This window comes from Pagrus major, chromosome 14 (assembly GCF_040436345.1).
Source record: "Pagrus major chromosome 14, Pma_NU_1.0".
In the NCBI taxonomy this organism is placed as follows: Eukaryota; Metazoa; Chordata; class Actinopteri; order Spariformes; family Sparidae; genus Pagrus; species Pagrus major.
The window spans coordinates 9474745-9498880 of record NC_133228.1 but is presented as its reverse complement, the minus strand read 5'-3'; the positions used below and the strand labels follow the sequence as shown (position 1 = coordinate 9498880).

The 24136-nt window shown below is 41.7% G+C and overlaps 1 protein-coding gene across 1 annotated transcript in view; it reads right to left on the bottom strand.

The window, feature by feature from the left end:
* The window catches only part of syn3 (synapsin III), a 114096-nt gene that overhangs the window by 72718 nt on the left and 17242 nt on the right, over positions 1–24136 (bottom strand). Inside the window, exons 3-4 of the mRNA XM_073480784.1 lie at positions 15866–15923; positions 4022–4113 (exon numbers count right to left, since the gene is read on the bottom strand). Coding sequence (XP_073336885.1) covers positions 4022–4113; positions 15866–15923 — 150 coding nt within the window. The remainder of the gene's footprint in view (positions 1–4021; positions 4114–15865; positions 15924–24136) is intronic.

The following is a 24136-nucleotide window of genomic DNA, read 5'->3' as shown; positions in this document are numbered from 1 at the left end:
AGGGAGACATGTTTACGCATATTATGACTTTCTGAATAGCAGGTTTTCTTGAGGAAATAGTATATGCGTGTTTGTTGTGCGTCATTGAGACATCCGGCCCCTGGTGTCATTAAATTCACACCTACTGCTAAAACCAGCACACAGTTTGAAATCAAACTTTTTCATGACCTCATCGCTATTTCTCTACATTCATCAGTGGCAACAGCGAAACAAGAACCTGATTCACACACAATTTATATGACCTGTTTCCTTACTGTAGCGAGCTTATCGTGTAACATTGATTGTCTCCAGTCCATTGAATACATTGAACCATACACCAGATGGATATTTTTGCATAGCAAACATGACACAAGTGAGAGAAACGTCACTGCGCAAACAACCCTGAAACCACAGAACTGTGAGAAAGTGTGCTGCTGCATGGAGCCAGCAGAGGAGAGGTGTGAACAGCAGAGCACGGCTGTGGATGGAGGGCAGAGGTCAAAGGTCAGAGCGCTGTGAGCACAACAACCAGAGGACACATGGAAAAGCAGGAGCCTGCTTTACATCTACAGTATGAGTACAAGTGTAAACATGATAGTATGCCTTAATGTTGTCACTATAACAGGATTTTAAACAGGATACGATACTAGAATGAAAAATAAAACTCAATACCTCTGTGGACACTGCCTCAAGCTTTCTTTTGTGTGGGACAATAATGCTTCACACAAACACTTTGTGGTTGTTATGGAGATGATAAGGACGAAATAAAACTAATTTTGGATACGCTTCACTTCATAGTGCTTAATTACAGCTGTTTCTGCCTGCAACCTGATTAACTTTACTATTGTAACATTGACTAACCAATGTGCGAGCTAGCTAGCCAACGTTAGCCGTGCTCTGAGGTAAAAAGGTTGCCAGCTTGACGTTAATGTTAGCTGCTAACGTTACAGTAGCTCACTCATCAACATCAAATCGCAGCCACTTGATTTTTCATTAATGACAATAACTTTACACTTATTAAAGTATATTAAGTCAATATTACCTCTCTTAAATGTACAGTGTGTAGTTTTTCCGCTAGGGGGCTCTCTATCCAAACAAAACATAAGACATTTGCAGAGTGTTTTGTGGAGAGGAACCGGCTGGAGTGTTTAGGTCCAAGCCAGACCTGTGGAACTACCAGACCTGTCGTACTATTTTCTTTTTTGAGTTGGGTTAGTTCTGGACTTGCCACGGCTAACTATAGCTTGCTTCTTGAATAACAGTGACAGATCACCCGCTGGCTGTTCTGACATCAGAGTGCATTTTTTTCTGTGTTTGGGAAACTTGTTTCATCTGTCCTGTGCATCTGTGGATGCATCTCAACATCCATTCCTCTGGCTGAGAATGAAACGCATTGCGATCAAAGAAATATTTAGCTTTCATTGACAGTAATCTTTGATGAAAACAGATTATAATCAGTTTACACTCTGGAGGTTTTTGGCTGATGTTTGATCCAGACAAACTTTCAGTGTCTTCCTCAGCGAAAGATATCAACCTCTGTGGGTTTGAACTTTGCAGTTACAGGATCGTGTTTCAAACCACCGTACTTTATTAGTCATCAACTAATCAGACCGCCAGCCAGAAACAGGCATTATACTATTTGTAGTGTAGTTCAGAGTCATAAACGACAAGCCAAACCACAGCAATTTGGCAGTGAATGTCAGTGTTGTGTGAACGCAGCAGCAGCCAGACCATCTGCTGCCAATTTTGCTGCTCTGTCATTACAACAATATCACCTAAACATATTCAACCCACACAATAACCTCCGTGTCCAACCTGACAACAGGTCGCATTGTAACATCAGCCTTGTTACTGTGATTATCCCTGCTTGATTTAACACTCCACTGTGCGCTGAGGCCATTTCCATTACAAATGCTACTTTCAAGAAAGTTAAGATAAGAAAGTTATTTTGCAAAAGTCGAGTCGAGTCCAAAACACAGATTAGCTGATTATTCCCCGAGAGGGCTAGAGTGAGCACTGGTGGCCTGACGCTGGATGGCATGCGCTTGGTTAGCTGATGTAATGGACCAATGAGGATGCAGGAACTCAGAGGCCTGGAGAATAAGAAGCAGAGGACAGTTGAGGGTTTGTAGATTTGTTGTTTATGATGATTGTTTTAAGCAGTTACAGTTGATGCAATGTTGGGTGTCAAGGTGAGAGGATGCTGGAGGCAAATAAAGCAACCAGATAAAGGGATAAAGACAGCTGAAAAATTGGCTGTGGGTTGAAGGTCCACTATGAAGCTTTGGGGAAGAATTTTTAATCAGAAGAGAAAGATCTTCACTGACTGATACTAAATAAACAAACTGACCTTAAAGGACAACACAATTCATACTGTTTTACTTTGTTTATATGTGGCGGACCCTGCCACCTTTCTAGCTTCAAACAGTGTTCTGGGACCTTATTGTCCTCTGAGAACAGCTTGTTTATTCACTTATGGTTTGCATTATCACCTCATTAATACTGTAAAGTTCTGAGTTTGATTTTCTTCTCCAAAACTACATTGTGCCCCTTTAACATTATAGGGGGTTCTGACTGGGTTTCTACTGTTGTTATTTCTGACTTTGTTGCTCTGTGGATCCCGAGTCTGCACAGGATGTTTTACTCCGAAAAATTGACCAGATTTTACAGCTGTAAACACAACACTGACATATTATCACCTTCTAAGTTGATAATGCAAATTTGTTCGCAGTTGCTTTTTCACACGTCCAGCATATATGGAGCATGCTAAAGTTAATGTTAGCATTTATTCAGAGTCATGTTTCTGTCCACCTGATCTAACTGCAGTGTTTGCTTTCCTTTAGCTCTGTTTTAGTCTCCATCAACTCCTGAGGGTAAAAATCTAGCTTTAAACGTTCCACTATGTTCACCAGTGAGTCGCTAACTTTGTTTGTCTTTGCTTTGGTGCTGGGCAGAAAGTGTGCAGTCAGGTTTTAAAGTGTTTTTGCTGTTAACAGCTGCCTGCTGAGGCTGTAAATGATGCTGATTAGAGGGATGGGAGCAAAGTTTTGGATACAAAAACCAAAACAATGGGCTAAAAGAAGCCAAACATTTTGTTCATCTGAGTAGAACTGCAGAGTCAGTTATAATACAATATAAAAATATAGATCATACCCACTTTTTGTTTAAGGCACTGATGGCATTCATATGTCGGCTGAGCAGCAGCATGAAGTCATCTTTACCTCCAAGATCAGCTGATCATTAGTGATCGCCTTGAGTGCCGGCTTCACATCACAGAGCAGTCTATTTAAATACCCAGCTTCACTTGTCTAACTGCTGCTGCTACAGGAGCTGCTCATTGGCCAGAGGCCACCTCTGCCACTGCACGATGAATAGCTTTTTTTTGTACTTCAGATGCACCCAAATGACCCAAGTGCTCAGCAGCTAGCCAAGAATAGCATAAAAATGACTCATGTGTTTTCTGTTTATTTTTTGCTGTGATTATAGGCATGAAGCTGATGTATATGGTGCGAGTAGCTGTCAGCATTGCCAGCCCACAACAGCTGTAATGAAAGGTTATATGACTCAAAGGTAATCTCATTTCTACACAGTGATTAGAAATACATGTGCAGAGACTAGCTTAACTAGTTTCCAACAAGCGCCACGAGCTGGAAATGCAACCAATGGCCTGACAGGAATTATCAGTATTGTCCGAGCGCTGACACATCAAACTCCTGCACAACATGCATTATGCAATAAGGAATAACATTATGGTGACAAGATGAAACCTTTTGAATCCATCTTTTTATAACAATGTCACACAAATTTCCCACCAAGGTTGAAATAGGGTAAGAAGTCTCTTTGTTTTGTCTTCCCATGGCATAATCACATTACAGCCTTGATTTCTCTGAGTGCAAGCAATGTTATATATACACAGTCATGCTCAGTGCCACTGAGAGCAAAGAACAGGAGTCTTTGTGCAGGCTCACTGAGGCAGATTACAGATTGCGTGGGCAAATGCGTCAAAGGACTCGAGCTCCTTTTCCCTCCTCGAGCGTCTTACCTGACCACTTTGGTGCCACCTTTGTTGACCTGCATGTCCACCATACACCCCGAGTTCACATAGGAAGCCAGGTTGATCTCCGAGAACTCCGCCTGCAAAAAACACACCCTGACGTTAGATGGTACATTCCACAACAACATACAGAATAAGGTCAAGTTTGTCCTCAGTAACTGACTCCCTGACTCAGAGCTCAGATGAACAAAAGGTCTTTCTGACATTAATATATTCATTTTGGAAAGTGAAAGTAAAAATGTTCTCTTGGTTTCAGGCCTTGGACTCATGAAAGTCATGTGATTGAGCTGCAGATGCAGGCTCCAGCTCTTTCATTTGACATCTTTCCTATAAAAATGGAAAAAAACAAAGACAAGAAAAGTATCTCTGACTACCAAGACAGGACAGACAATAGATTTTTTCAGCTTGACTTCATTTTACATTTCTGCGTTGGCACAGCAGAAAGAAAAAGACAAGAGTCATAGAGACAGACAGAGTTGGTGAGAGAAGCCAAATTGAGTTATCCCCAGTCTGTGGCCTCCAGGACAGTGAGAGTCTTGTGAAAGGCTGTAGCCCGGCTACCTAATGACTCAGTCAAACTCCCAAAAATACTCAAAAGGAGGGGCAAAAAAGCTGACTTCTGGGAATGGACTTTCTAGAAGGACAAGAACCAGAGGGACAATTCAATTTTCCTGCTAATGACTGTCACCACAGTCAAGATATCTATTGATGTGCTCCTGACCTGAACTGTTCTCCTGTCACATTAAAGATGACAAAAGGCTTCTTATTGAAAGTTTTCAGTGTGAGAAGTAAGTGTATTTAAATTCAACTCATTCTGAATTCAGAGGTCAACCGGAAGCTGTTCAGAATACAGTTACTTTAGCTCAAAATATAGTTAGATAGAGATATAGAGAAACCTAGCAGCAGCAGAAAAGTGATGCAGAAGTGGACTCCACCATTACAGGTGCAACAGAGGACACTTTTGTCTGAAGTGCACCAAATTTACCTTGTTTTTACTCATGACATACCCATCAGCATCTTTAGTGATGGGAATGTAATTTGTGTTTAGTGCAAATTAGCAATTGTTAGCATGCTAACACACTAAACCCACCTTCAGGCATCACCCATTGGTTTTTGGTCAACCATTTTGAAGCCTCAAGTTTGACATTGTTGAACCAGAAGTGACCATTTTTGAACGTGAGGGTGGAGCTGCGGAGGATATCCTGATGGTAGTAAGGCATGGTGGTGACTTGTCAATCACAAGTAACCACGTCAGAAAGCACACCCTGCTTCATCATCTGTTTAACTCTAAATGGGACTATGATTTACAATGACTGAACATGATGCTGTATGTAAGAGGACTTGAAACTAGCGATTGACCATAAACTCATTAGGACACTGTTTAAAGTAAGAAGTAGGGTCAGTTTCTCATAAGCTTACATATAATCGGACTTCTTTTTTAAATCAATGGAAGCTCCAGCCATATTTTATATAGTCAATGAGCTTCACTAAGATATCTATACATCTATTAACTATATATGTATGTAAATTATTCTTATTTAGCTGCAACACAGCTGCAATGGCTGCAGTGTAATCCTTTGGGGCAACTCTGTCAAAGTGGTGTCCAGTAAGAGGACAACAAAATAACATTACAGAAAACGATTCCTACAGAGCTAGACCCAAACAATGATCCTTTTTTAAAATCAGAAACACAAGTCTCGCTCAAGGAGAAGTCTCGCTCTGACATCTTGCGAGAGGCAAGTTCTTGCAGGAGGACAATGATGGAAACGTGAGTCAGAGTTAGAGCGAGGAGAGAAGGACACTACCAGTAAGAATTTATTTCCAAAGTCAAGGCAGAATATTTAACCGACAATCTAGATGAGGCAACAACTGTTACAACACACCTCACGAGATTTCAAAATCAGACTTCTCTTAGAACGAGACTTCGGAGTTGCCCCAAAGGATTACATCGCAGCTGGGTCGTGGCTGCCAGCTGAGGCGATCTACTGGACTGATTCATGTCTCTATTGTCTCTCTCTATATAGGACATTATATATATATATATATATATATATATATATATATATAGTAATATATAGTTTGATATATAATAATAGTTTGCAGAATGCTTAAGAAGCTCTTATTTACTGTGGCTGTGGTGCTTAGGACACAGCACCAAAATAAAATGTAGCCTTCTACCAGACACCCTGCTTCACTCTGAACACGCTCTGCATGTTTCCTCAGAGGGGTAGTGGGGCTACAGGTTGCTGAGGGCTGAGAATGTTTTCAGTCAGTCTAACAGACTGTTGCATCACATATATCCCATGTTTCGTGACAGGATCCAACCTCAAGGCTGCATCATCGTAAACTCCAGGTACAGAAAGCCCCGGAGGGACACTAAACAGCTGCCGGTTGACCTCAGACATGAATCGCTGCCATTTGTTAGTCTTCACATCACTTTCAAGTATGAGGAGTGACACTGATGCAGGCGATTTAATGGGCTCCAAACAAAGCAGCCTGCTGACTCTCTGTGGAAAAACAAAAATTCAATTTGACATGACGTGGTCAGCTACCAAACACCGCACTACAAAGAGAACATGGCTGCATTTCATTTGTCTGAGTACTCTGAACCTGAGTCAGCAATGTACCAGATTCAATCCTTCACTCCCTCTTAACACTGCATAAAAGGAAGGCTGCGTTTAACAATCAAATGTTACTCAAACGAAAGACAAATCAAATGAAAAACGGCATCCATAGATGTGACAAACTGAAGCTGGCTCTGACCACAACATGGTGCCACTGAGAGCACAGAACAATCACACTCACACTGTGTGTCAACACTGCTTTTGGCTGCAGAGCCTGATATTCAACAGACTACATCTAAAGATCTCATTACCATATAAAAATACACCTCTACAGCACAATTTTAATCTATATAGCTTTATAACATTAGGAAGTGATTTTATTAAGATGTGTAGTTTATTTTGGCTATATGGGAATAATTTATGCAATTCAAATATTCCTCACCAACACTTAGCAACAGATTCCTTCTCCAGAGGATATACTGCATTTTGGAGTGTAGCCTGCACATGTGTACAGCACATGGCTAATAACACACGGGAGTCAGATAATCATAGAAATCGGTTTGTGGCTGGAGGGTCGATGGATTATCTTCTGGACTGGCTACATAAATAAATAAGTAACAGCTTGATTGTGCAGCGTGTAACTCTTTGTAGCTGCTTTACATTTGTAACATTGGCATGAAGCATTTAAGACTTAAGAATTTTGAATAAGATCTCCTCTGATTGTAAATACAAATAAATGCTAATGTTGCCCCCAAGTGGACAAAAAAATCAATTGATGCGTAAAGAGTAAAAGAGAGTTACCAAAGTCTTAAAGAGGAAATGGCAGCAATTTAGAACTACACTGGAAACATAGCTAACGCAATAAAGAGCAGCTGTTTGAATGTCAGACAGCTGATGCTGTGATAATCTCACAACAACACAAACCTGCAGTAAGCTGCTCTGCTTTATGAGACAGGCGTGCAACATGTCTTATATAGATCAGCCTTGGAAAATGGCAGCATTTATGGGGATAGAAGCAAATCCTCCGGCTGACCTGGCACTCAACCCAGCTCCTGCCAATTTGCATTGCATGTTAAGTCAATTGCTATCTACACATTCTCATACTGTGATCATCATTTGTCACTTTAAGCCTGCTTTACCAAGCTTTACATGGGCTTTCATCTGCATGAAAAGGAAATATTATCAGCAATATTCTCTCAGAGATAAATTTCCCTTTCATCCAGCGCTGTGGCCTATGTAAACTCTGTATGGGGGAGTGAGTTGGTTTTGAAAAGAATGTGCCAGCATTACGATACTGGGTTTTTTTGCCAAGAGAAAAAAAAACAACACCCACCTCTTTTATTTATTGTGTTGCACTCTCAGAGGAAGAGCAGGGGGCGAGTAAATGCCGTAATCTTATTTAGGGGACAGCGAGGCGCCACTCATACTCTATGTGCCTCAAGGACATGCACTTGGCTCCCTTCCTTTTCTCAGCTCTACTCTACTGATCCCCACTTCTGAAAGAAACATCTGTGCGCTCAGCAGCAACATACCTTGCTAGAAAAGACTACACAACTACACATCCTTCATCGTCGCTGCATCTCCCAAACAAATCCCATCCCAAACACTGGGGCCTACGTTGACTTTTGCTGCGACCAGATAAAACAAGAGAGCGGGCAACATTTTGGCAAGGGCTGAGCATTCCACGCCACCTCTGATTGGCCGGTTCTGGGTAAGAGGAGTGCTAACAACCACTGTCATTGGGCAGTAATGGATGGAGTGGCTGGTGTGGGGCACAGGCCCAGAAGCCAGGACAGGAGGCCTTTCACAGCGCCATGGTTACCATCATGGTAATACATTCAGACACTTGTCTTGAAGCTGCTCTTGCCCTGGGAAAGGAAAACAGGAAGTGATGCATGGGACAACTGCTGATTCTTCTCATCTCAAGAATAGTTTCAGCCAACCTGTGTGAGGAAACTGAATTACAGAAGACAGTATGGTTGCGATCTGGTTAAACCATGTCTCCTTACTGAGCTAGGTCTTCTGTTGTTTGCCTGTCAGCCACATTCACTCACTGCTATCTGCTAACTGACTGGTTCACTGATCTACAAAACACTTTTCGTTCTCTCTCACAGGAAACAGCTAATGGATAAGCTCCCATTTATAAGTACTGGATCACTGACCACAGGAAAAATGGTACTTAAATCCACACAATCTTGGACTTGGATTAATAATATCTCATATCTTACAAAAGGTGCAGGGGTATAAGGCACCAGTTTAGCTTAGCCAAAGCAATTTACAGGCAAGCCTCTTTTATCCCTGCATTGCTACACGCACTCAGTCCCTGACTGCCAAGCCATGTGAACCTGCGGACAGTACAGTAAACACCACTTGACAGTAGCTCATCTGGAATCTTGGTGAGTTATTTTTAGATTCGGACTAACCCGTGTCACTGAGGTTCAGGTGGTTAAGGTGCCTTTTGTTTGGTCACGAGTCAAACTGTAAACAGGACCTTTTGTCCTTTGGCAAAAACAACTTAGTGGGACCACTGAAGCTGTTCTTTAACTACAACCTGCGACTCTTTCTGGGCAACAAAACAAATAAAAGGATTAATGTTAGGAGGAAAGTTTAAGTGCTTACTTGTGCTGTGAATGTAAAAATTGTAGCTTGAGTTGAAGGTCAGTTTAAGTTTAAACACTTAAATCAGGGGTGCACAAACTTTATCCCTTAGAGGGCCAAAACTGGAACTTAATGGTGGGTGACGAGCCAAAAGAAAACATACTGAAGCCCATTTCATCCAGTTAATGAAAAGAAATTGATAAAGATTTGATGGTAAGTCATAATCATGGGTTAAATGTTGACTTTTTATCTTATAAATATGACTTTTATCTCACTGTGAACTTTTTTTTATCTCAATCTAGATTTTTTATATCAAAATCATGACTTATCATGGGGTTATTTGGAAATCTATGGAATATGTTTTTTATTAGCTTGCTTAGTTATCATGTTTTTTTCATCTTTAACTGTCTCAAATGGGCTTCCATACAAATGCTTATTGTATTATTTAGATGCAAAATGGTACTAGGATCCAAAGTTCTCTTAATTAACCAACTCTGGACTGCAATCCCCACTTTGGGCAGCCCTGACTTAAATAGTTTGAATTGTCAGTTGAAGTGTAAGTTGAACTGTCATTACAAGAATTACAGATAAAAGCTGAAATGTCAGCTGAACTGTAAACGGTGAAAGCACTTGTAATAACAGTTTAAGCACTGGAGACAGCTGAAGTGCGTGCACTGTTAAATGTGAAGTGACAACAGCTGAAATGTCAAATTCAGTAGCTCATCCATCAGCTGAAGAGTGAGAATCCGTTAAAATGACAATTAACATGACGACACTTGAAATGTCAGCTGTAGAAGAAGGAGCAGCCAACATGTCAGTCAATGTCTAATCCAGTAAAGCAGTTCAAATTATTGTGTACACATATAAATTGTAGAAAACATTACAAAAGATCTCTTATTAAGATTTAATATGTTGATTATGGAAAAGAGCACTTGAATACAAGGTAGAACTTTATTATTCAAATAAATGTATTATATAATATAATTAGAGGTCGCAGGTATTACAAGCAGCCAATGAAGATAAAATGAGAAAATAGATGAAAATAGACTGTTTATGCTGATCTAAGACATAATTAACCTTCCTGAACTTTCATTTTTCTTCTTCATAAATGACTATTATATTCCTTCTAACACTGACCTCTAGTTCTAGTGTTTTTTTATTTCTGGTCCCGAGTGAGACTGCTGATAAAATCAGAACACCCAGACGCAGCCTCTTATTGTGTGGTTTCCTTCGTATCTGAAAATAGATGTTTTTTTGTGACACAAAGTGCTTCTTTTATCGCTTTTACCTCTTCAGTTTCAATGGGGAAGACCTTGAACAACCAAGACCTATAGAAGTGTTGTGTTGTAGATGTAGTTTTTTTTATAGCATAGGACGAAATCAGGCAACGCAGTAGTAGGGCAGAGATAAACTTGCTTTTTAACACAATCTTGAACAGCTTGTCTTCAAACCTTTCCACCGTTGTTGTCCCTGGTACTGCTGACATGCTTACTGCCCCCTGACCCTGTCACACCTCCATATGAGCAATTTACTGCCCGTACACTTCATGTGCGTATTGCATCTTGGCGACGTTACTTTTTCCCATAAGTTTAAATGGTGAAAGAAGCAGCTGTAAAACGTGGATAAATTTTTTCGAGCATCACAACCCCCATGTAATAACTCATTTGACTATCATAATTTGAGCCATTCGGCCCATTTGGAAAGCCGAGAAGAGCCGCACGATTAAATCATTTGATCTCTATTCAAGTTTGCTGGGTGCACGCTCTATGTTCACACGCTCAATGAACCCCACAACATGGAAGATCCGGGTAGTTTTTTATACCCGCGAAGTCGAGGTTTTTTTGGCTTCATGCGCCACAGAGCAGCTTTTGTAGGAATGAACAGGGTGCCATCTCTAACACTGTATACAGGTTTAAATTGCTAGATGCATGATTGGCGGTTGGGCACAGGACCTTCATTCAGGAGACTGCTGTTCGTGTCCCGTGCAAAGCCACAAGTCATCGCTTTTATTTGACGTGACATACTTTAACTGTCATTCACTAACGTTTCGTTTCGTTTTGATGTTACTCAAGCTAACTTATTTAGCCACAAACCATAATCTTTTCCTAAACCTAATCAAGCAGTTTGTTAGCTTAGTTTTCCGTGCTAATGCTATAAGAGAGCAGACTGTAGTGATTTGATTTGCAGTTGGAGGGCAGACTACTTTGTTGACTGCCTCTGAATTTAAGTAACTCTTGATAAGCTCGGTTGAATCACATACTGATGCAATTGAGAGGCCTGAAGTACAGTGGACCATTCATGTGCACCACAGAGAGGCATTTGCTGCTAATCACTACCACCTTGTACAGCAGTGAAATAATCCATTGAGGCACTAAATGTTGAAATCCAAGACAGATGCTAAATGCCACAGGGCAACAGAAGGCGTGGGGGCAGCTGGGTCGGTCAGATGTCTGCAGCAAGTACCAATCCAAATCATCTGTCTTGAGCAAGTTCGACCCAGATGCCCCATGTCATGTGCAAATACCAGCCAAAAAAGGGTACGGATAACATACAGCCAACTGCCTGTGAGCTGCCATGACTGCAGCAGAAAGGAGCGTGGACGGCGCTGAGGTCATATGCCTGCTGAGCAGATGTTGCCCTGCTCGACCCAAACCACACATGGTCCGGCCACGCTGAAGAACCTCCCCTTGTTCTTTCACAAACAACAGAGCCCTTCAAATTTAACTGCCTAATTTGTCCAATTGTGTAAATTGCAGTGTTTATGACTTCGCAGGGCTTGTGGGTAGCAAACAGGCAGTCTGTTTGGCTGCCTTCTGTTGGGTGTCATCATCGCTGTGATTAACTTTGGTAGCAGCAGGTGATCATTCAATTTGACATTTTCCGCAATACTTCTCATGACTCTCAAAGTGCCAAACATCACAGAATCTCAGCTCACTAGTCCCTCAGCCTGGCACTGCCGCCACGCTACACATACTTTAAAAGGAAAACAAAAGGCTCTGTACAATAGGCAATACCTAATCCCCTAATCGCAGAAGATCTCTGGAACGCACCATGGTTTTGAATGAATGCGCATAATCTCTGGGTTCAAGTGCAGAGTGGCGAGCATATGTGTCCAGATAACAAATCAGGGGTAGAGTCAGTGGGCTGAATTATCTCTAGCCACCTACTGTGAGATAAAACTCCCCGAGGAAACATCTATTAAGAAAATAGCAGACAAGTGGGTCAAAAACTTGAGTCAACTTTAGAGTGAGATGTAACTTTTGACAGGAGAAATACCTGAGTTCTCCTCTTATAAATGAAAAGTTGAACACTCAAGCATTAAAATGCACCCTTGCTCACTTCAGTGAACTCAGGTGTTTTGCTGACTTTACAAGTCACTGGCTTTAAAACTTAACCTGTGTTAAGTTTTATAGCATCCCATGAATTTCACTTTAAAAGGCATTTTTCTGATCATTTAAATTTCATTTGATTTGGTTGTTCATCTATCACAAGAAATGTTAATCAATCAGTTATAAAAGGCTTCAATCCTTTCTCTGTGTTAGTGTGTATTCATTTTAGTGGTGAGGTAACACTGTTGTTTACATGTGGATCAGAGGTTGCACCTTTAAAGAAAAAGTTAAACATGTCATTAAATATGCTCATTGGCTTTCTCACCAAGAGGCCCAGAAGGCTGCTAGCTAATAGCTTAAGACTGAATCAGGGGAGAAAGGCCAGCATAATTAACTTCCAATGAGAACATCTGAAGATCCTTAATGACACATTGCATCTATTATACACAAACATAATGTAAAAAACAAAAATAACAGTGATTTCACAGGGAGTTACTTGCTTTAAGCGCATGGTCGCTATGAGTGACAGCTAGCAGCTCGCTCTTCAGAAAGCTATAGGTGACGTCACAGCGACTACATCCATGTTTCATACAGTCTGTATTTCTAACACTCTCACAGCTAAATTTAGATGATGAACAAGGTAAAGATGATATGGTTGATATCAGTATCGTATCATTGTTATTGTGGGCATATTAGCATGCTGACCACTGTGACTAAGTACAAGCTTGCAAGGCTGCTATCATGACTGTAGACTTATTGTTTGAACTTTAACTCAGATTATGACATTGTGGTTAAAAAAAGAAGAAGAGGTTCATACTAGGGAGAAAACTGTATGATAGTTATTGTGTTTTTACCTCAGTTTTATTTTTGTGGATCTCGTGGTTTAAGTGAGTCACAGGCTCATGATATATGAGCACTGACCTGATTGAACTCCACATTAACTCTCCCTTTAAACCACAAGGGATTAACTGGGAGTGAAAGGGAGTTTGAAGAAGTTAATATACAACTCCCAGCTCTCTTCATGTGAAGCAACAGAGAACTTTTTGTATTTGGCTCCGACGTTACGTGTCAGTGAGGCAATCTCTTTACATTTCTGGCTGTGTTTTCGTTTGGAATTAAAAAAGGTTTCACTGCTGTATTAATCTGACTGTGAGGATCACTTGCCGTGTTTTTGGCACTCAGAGCAACAAGAACTACTACAGAACATGATTTTTCATTTAGCAAAAGAGCAGTGGCTTCAAGTCTGTTCTTTATTAGACACCCAGGAGCACGAAGAAACACCACTGGCAGTCTCATGAGCATCTGTTTATAGGATAAAAAGAGTTACCCGGTGGACACACAGGACCTCAGGCGCCTGCCAAATGTAACTTCAAAGCGGGTCATGTAAATGAGAGGGAATGATCCACAACAATGGGATCAGAAATGTGCTGTGGGGCAGCGTCTGGGGAAGGTACAGGTGGCGGAGCAGCCTTAATGACAGATATTACATCGAAGAATCAAACCGGGAGTGGCTTTCTCTTTCTTTTCATGAAGTTTGGCATCATGCCTCCCCACTGCAGCATCACATGCTGCGGTGAGTCTGTGCTGGAGTCTGAAGATGGTACCTTATATGGCAGAAAGTAAGCCAGAGAGGAGTTCCATTAGTTTGGGGGTTGTGAGCACGGATTCACAGAGCTGTAACAGCATGAATACGAAAGATGGCAGCAAACATATACGTTGTAAGGTCAATGTCCATCCAGATAAGTTAAAAATCAGCATATATAATCATTTTTTGTTCAAAATAGTACCAAAACAGCCTTGAGAGGAAGATATTCACTACAGTGGGTAAAGTTTGTTTCAGTGTTTCTGCAGACCACTGAAAAATGTCCATGTCTGATGAGAAGTTTGCTATGTAAAAGCCAAAAAGGAAGTGCGATTGAAGAGAGACGGAGAAAGTGCAGTTGGTCTCTCTGCTTTTATTGTCGTCCCCTAAAAGGGTTCATCTCAGCGTGTCGCTAACTTTTCACACAGAGATTGGGTTTCCATCGTCCTAAGGCTCTCAGCGAGGTGCACTAACAGCCTATGAAGAGTCTGGCTGCTGAAGGCAATTAGCGACTGACTTGTTATCGTCAACGCGGAGGGCTTCTGGGAAAGAGTGGAGGGTCCAACAAGATCTAAGTAGGTCAGCTGGAGCTGTAGCTGAGCTTTGGTCGTGTGGTCCCCTTTACTATACACTTAAGGGGCCTAATTAACGGCGCCACATTTTTATTGGGGTTCAATATCTGTAACGCCACAACATTTTTTTTTTTTTTTTTTCTAAATCCATGTGAATGTACACTCCTTAGAAAAATCTGGACTCATATTCCAGCCCCACCCCGCCCCAGAAAGAGGATGTGACCACAACAGTAGAGCGCTGAGCAAACAGGCTATAAAATCACCGGTCCAGCTTTTTGTGGTCGCTTTTTCCTTCTCTCATAAAAACTCACCACTTCATTTCAAAGACAGCTCCGGTCTCAACAATGGGTTGCAGATGTATCGTTGAAGTTATTTGAGGTAAATTAGATGTTATCTACACGCTGTAAATACTGTATGTCTAGACTTATACGCACATTTCTGTGCATACGTTATGTAATGTTAGCACAAATGCGTTAAAATTAGGTGGCTTTATGAGATTAGTTCAACATTTGGTAATATCCACTTCTCTGGCATCTTCATAACATATCCATCTGGAGATGGAACAAGAAAGTGATTAGCTTTGACCAGTTTGTCATAAAGACTGAAAACAAGGGGAAATAGCTAGCAAGAAATAATTACAGCTCTTGACTTTAATTAGTGAACTTTAGCGATGCTAGTAGGCACATTATTAAACCCTGGGTTCAGCTAGCTAGCTCTTTCCCCCTGCTTCCAGTTTTAATGCTAAGCTAAGCTAATCGTCTCCTGACTATGACCAACATACTTAGACAACAGGCATGAGTGGTATCAAACTTCTCATCTAAATCTTGGCAAGAAAGTCAATGAGCACATTTTTCAAAATGTATATTCATAATACTTTACTAGAATAGTTTAACTACTTTTTTAAAAAATGTGCAAAGTGGCATGGTATAAGAGCGATAATGCACTCTGAGTTGTACCAATATAAAAAATAATGCACTCAATGAATGAAACAGCTGTTATTGTTTATATTGATACACCTTGATGTACTTTGAGGTTCATTTCAGCCAAATCATTGACAGTTAGCCTGTGAATTTGCTACTAACATCCACACTATCATTTATTTACATTTTAATGTAATGAATTTACTAGTTTTCAAATGTCATATTACGATATTTAAGAAGGCAGAAGTGATGTTGAATCCACCATACCTGCTCCACCCGGATTTCATACTCTCCGTTCAGCTTCTTCCCTCGAAAATACTTCGCCCTGCAAAGAAACACAAGACAAGCTGTCAAGGACTTGACAAGAAGTTTGCTTTTTATATACAGTTAGAGCTTTTTATGTAATTAATAATCTCCAGATATGACATCTCTGCAATGGAGCCCAATCAAATTGTATAAGTGACTGTACTGCAGGGATTGATTCTGTCTTTATTTTATGTGTACTTCAACATCTCTGCTGCACCAACAGTACCGGCTCCCAACAGTCAAAACAACCTTAAAATATCCTTTGTTTATTTGATCAAAGGAGAGCTGAAATTTCAACAGACCTTCCAAAATACCTTGTGAGCGGGCAAAATAATGACTCATATTTTCCATAATTACAGAATCTGACCTTGCGAGGCTTCAAGTAAACAGAATCTCTTGGCAAAGAGTAACTAGTGAAATACAGTGCATTTAATAAAGAGAGCACACTGATGGAAGGGTAATCCCTGTCTGTGTGTGTGTGCGGCAGCAGTTTGTGGTCAAGGTGAAGCTAAATGTCGGTGGCTACATTATTGATGTTAACAGTGGGACATATTAAGTTGAGGCAGCCCAGTGACCAGAATTGTGTTGTACATTTCTGCAAGCCACGGAGTAAAATTTGTATGTTTCCTGCGACTCATATCAACTTGATTTTGAGGAAACATTGGGACATTTTCCAGCCGTGTACATGGCAACAAAACTGCATATCCTTGATGAGACATCGGGGACAATTTGCAGTCGAAAAATGCCAAAAAAAGATTTCTTCCTCACCCTAGCCAAGTGATTATTGTGAGTAAACCTAACCAGAACATAAGCACAGTGTAAAATTAGAAATTGAACATAGAAAGAAAGTTAAGTTTCAACATGACTGGTCAGAACAAACATACAATACATTGCACACAGTCACTCTGGTGAATGAGTTGGTTTCTGAGCCATCTGATGACCACATGGAGTCATCCAGCACTGATGCACTGGTTTTGTTGCCCTTGGAAGCTGTGAAGATTTATCTCCCTAACCATCAGACCTGCAGTGTTTTGACTGATGGAGAGATGTGTGGAATCAATGTGCTATTTAAAGCCGGAGTGTGTATACAGAAAACCACGGTGGAAAGTAGACATGGTTTTTGTTTACATTTGGTTCATTACAACCATGTTGCACAGTTGTACACACTTGTAACTTCATCCAGGCGTGATCCTCTGTTATACACACTTCTTCTTCTTCTCTGATGTTTAAACAGCTAAATACTCTAGCAATTCAGCTTTGCACTTCCATAAAGTCAAGGTGCTTGCAAGAGACATACATATCTGTCAAAGAACAGTCAAACTTGAGATGCAGAGATATCCAGACTTTTATTCTTTGTGAGGCAACCTCCAAATGCATTGGATCCTACATTTCCCACGATACATCTCAGTAGCGTCTTTTGCCTTCCGATGTATTCCGGTTTGCAGTACAGTCTTCAAGCCCAAGCACAGATGACTAAACCTCCATCCAGAGAGGATGTTACACGGCTGTTTTCACATCCAAGTGCTCTCCAAGATAACTAAAACTGACCTTTATTCGTTGGATCTACCTTAAAATGAACATGTCTAGTTTGCTATTGCAACAAGTACAAACAGTGGAGTGTCCTGACTTTACACACAACATACAATGGACAGGTGCACAGTGGGTTATGGGATGCTGAATGTCCCAAAAACCATACAGTTCAAAAGTTGTTTGAGCAACCCACTAAACTGCACCGTCCTTTTCAGCCCATTATGACACATTCAGCCCAAAATTGCAGCCTTTGCAGGATCCAGGCCAAACTAAATTGCTTTACAGCAGGGGTCCCAACTTTTGTTGCGCAACACACCATTTTGTGTTGACAATGTTACCCTAGTTCACCCAAAAGAATCTCTCAATCTTTTCCAAACTCTCAAAGCAAAAGCTTTTTTCCTCATGTTAGCCAGTTGCAACAGTGATAAGAACACAGAACATGCAGATCGAGTGTCTAAGTGGGTGATGAGGACTTGTGAAATCAGACAAAATGGCTGTCCTGTTGTTGCGAGAGTGATTGAGAAAGATGACCTCACACGCCGGATGGTTTGCTACACAGAGCCTTCTGGGAAGTCGTCCTCGGGAGGTGGAGCATTTTCAGAAGTATTAAGCAGGTGATTGGACAAACCGTCTATCACCGTCTACAATGGGCTAACTTCATCCAACAATAGCAGAGTGCTACCACCAGCGGAGGCAGCTGGTCACCAAAACTCTTGCCGAGGGCGAGAAAAGCCTTCCACTTCCAGGCTGCTGATTGGTTTAACCACTGTGTTTGACTTGCTTGGAGCCTGGCAACATGAATTCGCCAGACCACATGCTCATGTGATTTTGCAAATCCAGCTGCCTCGCAAATTGATTACAGTCATTACTGCACAAATCATTTAAGTTATGAAATCAGTATTCAGGTTTTTTGCCGAACCAGATTGTTTTCTTGTGGCCAGGTAGCGGTCCACGCAAAAATCTAAGTTCTAACAGTGCAAACTGAGCTGAAACTTTCAGAGTTTTCACTGATTTGAGCCTAACCATGCAACAGTGTCCCTGGGAAATGCTGTCTTTATTTGAAGAAACACGACAGCTAAACAAACCTACTCTCTCTTATTTGCTCAATGTATTAATTTGGCAGTGACTACGTGGAAATGCAGAGCCCTATCAGTTTGTGGATTTTCTGATCCTCTCACGCACTTTTTCATCCATTCTGTTGTTTAAAGCCATGCTGTGTCCCAGTGCTCTTTGGGTCTCGGCGTTGAACTCTCAATCTGTCGAGGGCCTCAGGCTGTGTGTAGCAGAGGATCTAGGCTACATGCTAGAGGCCTTCGGTTACTGGGACAGGCTGTTAGGGATTTAGAGTGCCTCTTGACCTACTCACACCAAAACACATTTCCCCATTGCTGCGTTTTCTCTCAGAGCCTCTCACCAACAAAGCCTCCTCCACTTATCTTCTCCATGTCCGCCTCTTGTTTTTCATCTCCCTACATCTGTCCTTTTAGGTCCGTTCATTAGCGTTCATTATGGCCACTGAGACTGAGGGGGATCTTGTTCTTAACGTCTCCCAGCTGTTGGACTTTAAAGTTTCGGGTCCCTAGCTGTCTCATTCTCTGTAATTTTGGAAGCCGTGAATCTTCAGCATGACTGACCTACATACTAGACAGGCAGTGCCCCCTGTCACCCTGGACCACCTCCATCACAGAGCATGAGCGAGGACCTCAAGGCTCAGCGTCTAAAAATGACTGGTATGTGTTTCAAGGTATTGCAAAACATGTCGTCACTCCAAGTGATCAGTTTAATTTACTGGGCTCTTTGGTTTGAACGGCCGCCTTATACACGTTCAAACGTAAACACTCAGCCCGGCAAAGAGGTCTGGGCTTTCCTTCTCCCAGTCGTGCACACGCCCACTATATAAACACCACGGAGCTGAATTCCTTTTTTTACCATGAGAATATGTTCCTTCTTTTGTGTACCACTAATAGGAAGCGTATGAGTCATGTATATGGATAAAACCGATCGGCCCTCCAGGGTGTTTGTACAGTTATCCCCGCTTCTATTTGTACTCACTCTGCTAAACTTGATGTTGAGCTAATACTGCTGTGTTTACAAAGGAGATTTTCTATGCTGGACACATATTTTTACATGAAGATCAAATTCCCCATGTGTTGGTTCAGCTCATGTTTTCTCCTGTGAAGGACGCAAGGTTCCCAGTGATAGGAAACAGATAAAGTTCATTGTAATATGACTAGAAGTGTAGTTATTGTCTGTCAGGATCACTGAGCATCAATATTATTTGTGGCGACCTGACAAATTTAAGTCCTTTGCTCTGTTTTATGGTCTACCAACTCCAAAGGAAAATATTTGTCTCTTTAGCTGCTAAATCATCTGGTACGAGCGAAAGCCAACCACAAACTGTGTCTGTCTAGTGTCTGGTTCTGAGCAGGTAGTGTGCAGTGGGTTTACCAGGGATCATATCCACAATTCTGTGGTTCAGTTCCAGCCAGGGACCTGTGTTGCATCTCATCCCCCCCTCCCCAGCTTCATGTCTGCGTCTTCACTAACAAACCGTCCAATGGAGCGTAAATGGCAAAAATGACCAAACAAAACAAACAACAAAAAAAAAAGGACAACAGCACTGAGGCTTAACCAAAATCACATAGTCCTGGGCCAGACACCAAAACACTGAGCTAAATCACACTCAAATGCTCTGTAGAGACAGTAGAGTCGAGTGATAATTCTCTGATAGATCATCACTATGAGCGATCCTTTGACATAAATGTTGTGTGATTTGTTGCTAACAAAAAAATATTAAGCACGAACCTCTGCACACATCAAGGGCTCAGTATGCTTGACAAGAACTAAGCATGCAATGTGAAAAAATGGCCCTCCAACAAAAATGTTTCCCTTAAAAAATGTTTTAGCTCAAGTGACAGAGCATCCGGTCGAAGGAAAATCATGATGGGAACAAAGGAGGAAGTCAGGCGACGTTATTACAGAGAGACAAAGTCTGTGCCAGACTGACAGTCAACATTTTCTTTAAGCATGACCATGATTGTTGCGTAGCTTAACGTTGGTTACTACCACAATGTTCCCCTTCGCCTCCAGACACACAGCCAATTGCTGCTTCGACTCCGACATCAGAACAGGGTTTTCAGACTCTGTTAGATTTGCCATTTTTGTTCATACTGAGGCCTTTATACCCACCTGGTCAGTTGAAAAGTACCAGCTTGTAACAATGTGTATGGATAAAGGTGCTTGACTTTCTATGCTGATAGGTTATTGTTCTTACTAGAACATCATATAGTCAATTAGGAAACCTAACTTTTAACTGCTGGAACAATGCACCATCTGCATCTTCCTTTCAGGTCAACGTTGCAGCAGTGCAATGAGTTGAAAACGCAAATATTCAATTACAGGCCCCCTATGAAGATGCGCCACTCCTCTCAGTTTCATCAAGATCTGAGCAGAAATGTGTGGGAGGTCAGACTAGAGATAACGGGGCTAGGTTGATCTGTTTAAGCACGTTACTGTCTTTAACTTTTAAGCACTTTTTAAAATAGTTCTGCTACTTTGTAATGAACTTTGTTGTTCGTGAGGTGCAGCATTGATTGACAAAAGCCCCCAAGAACATGTTCTGCTTCTTTTCACTCTGAAGATGTTCAGCAGTGTGTGGGCTCCCTGCTTTCTCTTCAGACAAATGATGAAATTAAAAACCCTTGTCATACCGCTCCGAGCGAAAAAGAGGATCTCATAGTACTCTGCTACGTACATGAAGAAGTAAACACTTTGCCAGAGCGGGGCTGAATTGAGCAATCAGATGCTCATATCATTCAGAACACAGTGCAAACAGACCGACAGCTTCTTGGCATAACGTCTCACATGTCAGCCTGAGAGAGAGAGAGAGAGGGAGAGAGGGAGAGGGGCACGGAGAAAGAAAAGGAGGGATTGTCGGTGGTGGCGGTGATGCTCTCGGAGACTTTGCCTCGGTGCTGTGTACTGCTATTGTGCATCAGTCATTGCTGGAGGCCAAGCCTGTCAGGACAGAGCAGCGTTTCCTCAGAGACCTCAGCCTCTCTGCTGGAATGCCCAAGAGGAAGTTCAACCCCGAGGCAGGGAGCGATGGATGGACGGACACCCCCTCGCCTTCCACTGTGGTACCTTCAAGTCAGGACAGTTGAGAAAGACTGCGCTATCTGACGAGTAACCTGTCCTGCATCACAGCACCGAGACTAATTTTGTTTTCTGAGGCACTGTGCATTTTTTGGAAAAAGCCATATTTTATTCATACAGTACAATTCATCTTTGGCCAACAACAACAAACAAACCTGCAGACTGACAATCATAATAGATCTCAGAAGCAGTTCATTAATCTGCTTGTCCGTCTCAGTTGTTCCTCCAGATAAAACAGTTTTGTTGGCCCCAGTTAAACCAGTGACCACGGCTGGGATAAGATCAGTGTTGATTTGTGGAAATGCATGAAAATCAAAACGCATATATTTAGAGGGAGACTGCTGGAAGACTCGAGGAACGCCACATGGTGCCTTGAAAAATAAAAACAAGATTGCATCTGGAATCACTGCGGGGCCGTCAAGTAAATTAGAAATCTGGCCGGCGTGGATGAAGCGTTTTATCTCGACAGCACAGAGATTTCGACAGCAAAGCAAAGCACACAGTATTCCTGTTTCCTCATCGCCTATGAATCAACAACAGGACGCTAAAAGCAGGTTTCTCATTGTCCTTAAAGCAAACATGGTGATAGAAAAAGCCAACACTGTGACACTGACACGTTGCCGAAGCAGCGGCTGAATATTTGGTCGTTTTTACGAGGTGTACTTGTCTCAGGGGGTCGAGCTTTAACTGTTGAGATGCTGCTTTGTGCTCGACCTGAAACTTTTGAAGTGGCCTCCGACATGTCTACTGTAAGACTCTAACGGAAAGCCAGAGAAAGGTCTTATGATTTAGAGTCGCTTTTTGAAATGACCTTGAGGCAGAAATGAAGAGTTTTGACTTCAGAGCTGTTGCTCTCTTAAACATAAGCAGCAAACAGTCACAGCTAATATTTATCAGCGATATTTTGGATATAAACCAGCACAGAGAGGAGCAGATCTGGGGAAAAGGCAGAACAAAGTGTCTTATCTCCTACAGACGGAGAGGCTTCTTTCATGTTGCTGTAAGGAGACATCTACTATAAGTGTTCTTCTGTTTATTCAAACCAAACTTACTCCCTGTGTAGCAGTACAGAGACAGCAGGTTTCCTCTAATGTGTATCTTGTCCGTGACGTAGTATGTTCTAGAGAGTGTCTGCTTCATCGACGAGGGTCTCAGCCTGTCACAGTCAGCTGTAATGATTGCTGCTTGCTCATCTCGCTGTACAGACATCTGTCAGTGGAAAGAAAACTCAACAATTTGATGATTCTCGGGTAAGTTCTGGACTTAAAAGGAGCAGATTCTGTTATTTATAACAAGATTAATGGATATCTATAAGTGATTGTGATTAGTATCGTGTCAGTGTGCTCAGATCTGACTGGATTATGACTCAGAGAAAGTTAAAGTACCTTAACTGCATTAGCTGAGCCACTGATGCTGCTACAGCTGTTGATCATGTTGGTGTGTGAGTCAAACTACAATAACTAACTTCATATTGCCTCTTTCAACTCATGTCTCACATCTCTACCTACGCACCCCCCTCAACTCTCCAGGGGGGCCTCATTACCATTAGTAATTGGAGATCAGTGTTGATGTCAATGCTAATTGTTACTTTCAAGCTGCTGTATTACTTGCAACCTACAGAAAACCTGCAAACAGTGGTCAATTAAACCAAAGTGATGAGACAGAAAATGACTGGTGAGCGCAGCTTTCTATGGTAGAACACCAAAGAACTCAGCCTGAGTTTAGACTGAAGTTTACTCTTAAGGTTGAGTTGGTCTCTTCCAGCGTGAAGATTACAGTGACTGTGGACAAACAGCATCACTCTGTATGAGATGGGACACCCTGCCCTGTCACAGTCCATCCTATAAATGTGTCGTAATGCAGCTAAACGTGCTTTTATGTAGGAATCATCTCAGTGTGAGATCGAGTGTTCTGCGTTGCCTGAGAAGGGCTGCCGTTGTTTACAGAACATCTGCGAGTGTTGATTATTCCAACAGCAGAGGCAGAGTGTTTGGTATGAACCTCAGAGGCTGTCACACATCGCCCTCTGCTGGCCAAAGCCCTTCACTTGCACACAGACATATCAGAGCAGGAGTAGAACTGATGAGCGTTTCACTGTGGAGCTGGAGGAAGTTAAATCACAGCGCCCCTCGGTGGCCAGAAAAGTAACAGGCTGAGTTACATATCAATTTAATTTACATTTTTCTTGTATAGATGCTAACAATGTAGCTCTCTTAGAGGGGCAGCTTTACTGATCAAGTATGTGTACAGATATATCACAGTGCTGTCAATGTACTGCAGACATACAGCTAAGAACAAGGAAAACAAAGCTGAATAAATGGAGGTAAAGAATAGACATGAAAAAGTGGGTGTATATAAAATGTATTCAGTATAAAAGCGCCTGTAACAGGCAACGTGAACAAAACCTCTATATTCATGTCAAGTTTTCTGTAAGTTGTAAACAAGTAGTGCAAAGAAATAAATATTTAATGACTATAAACAGAGTGGGTAGGTGGGTGTTTTCTGCATGTGTTATCTGGAATCCTGCCTTAGATGAAAAACAGAAGT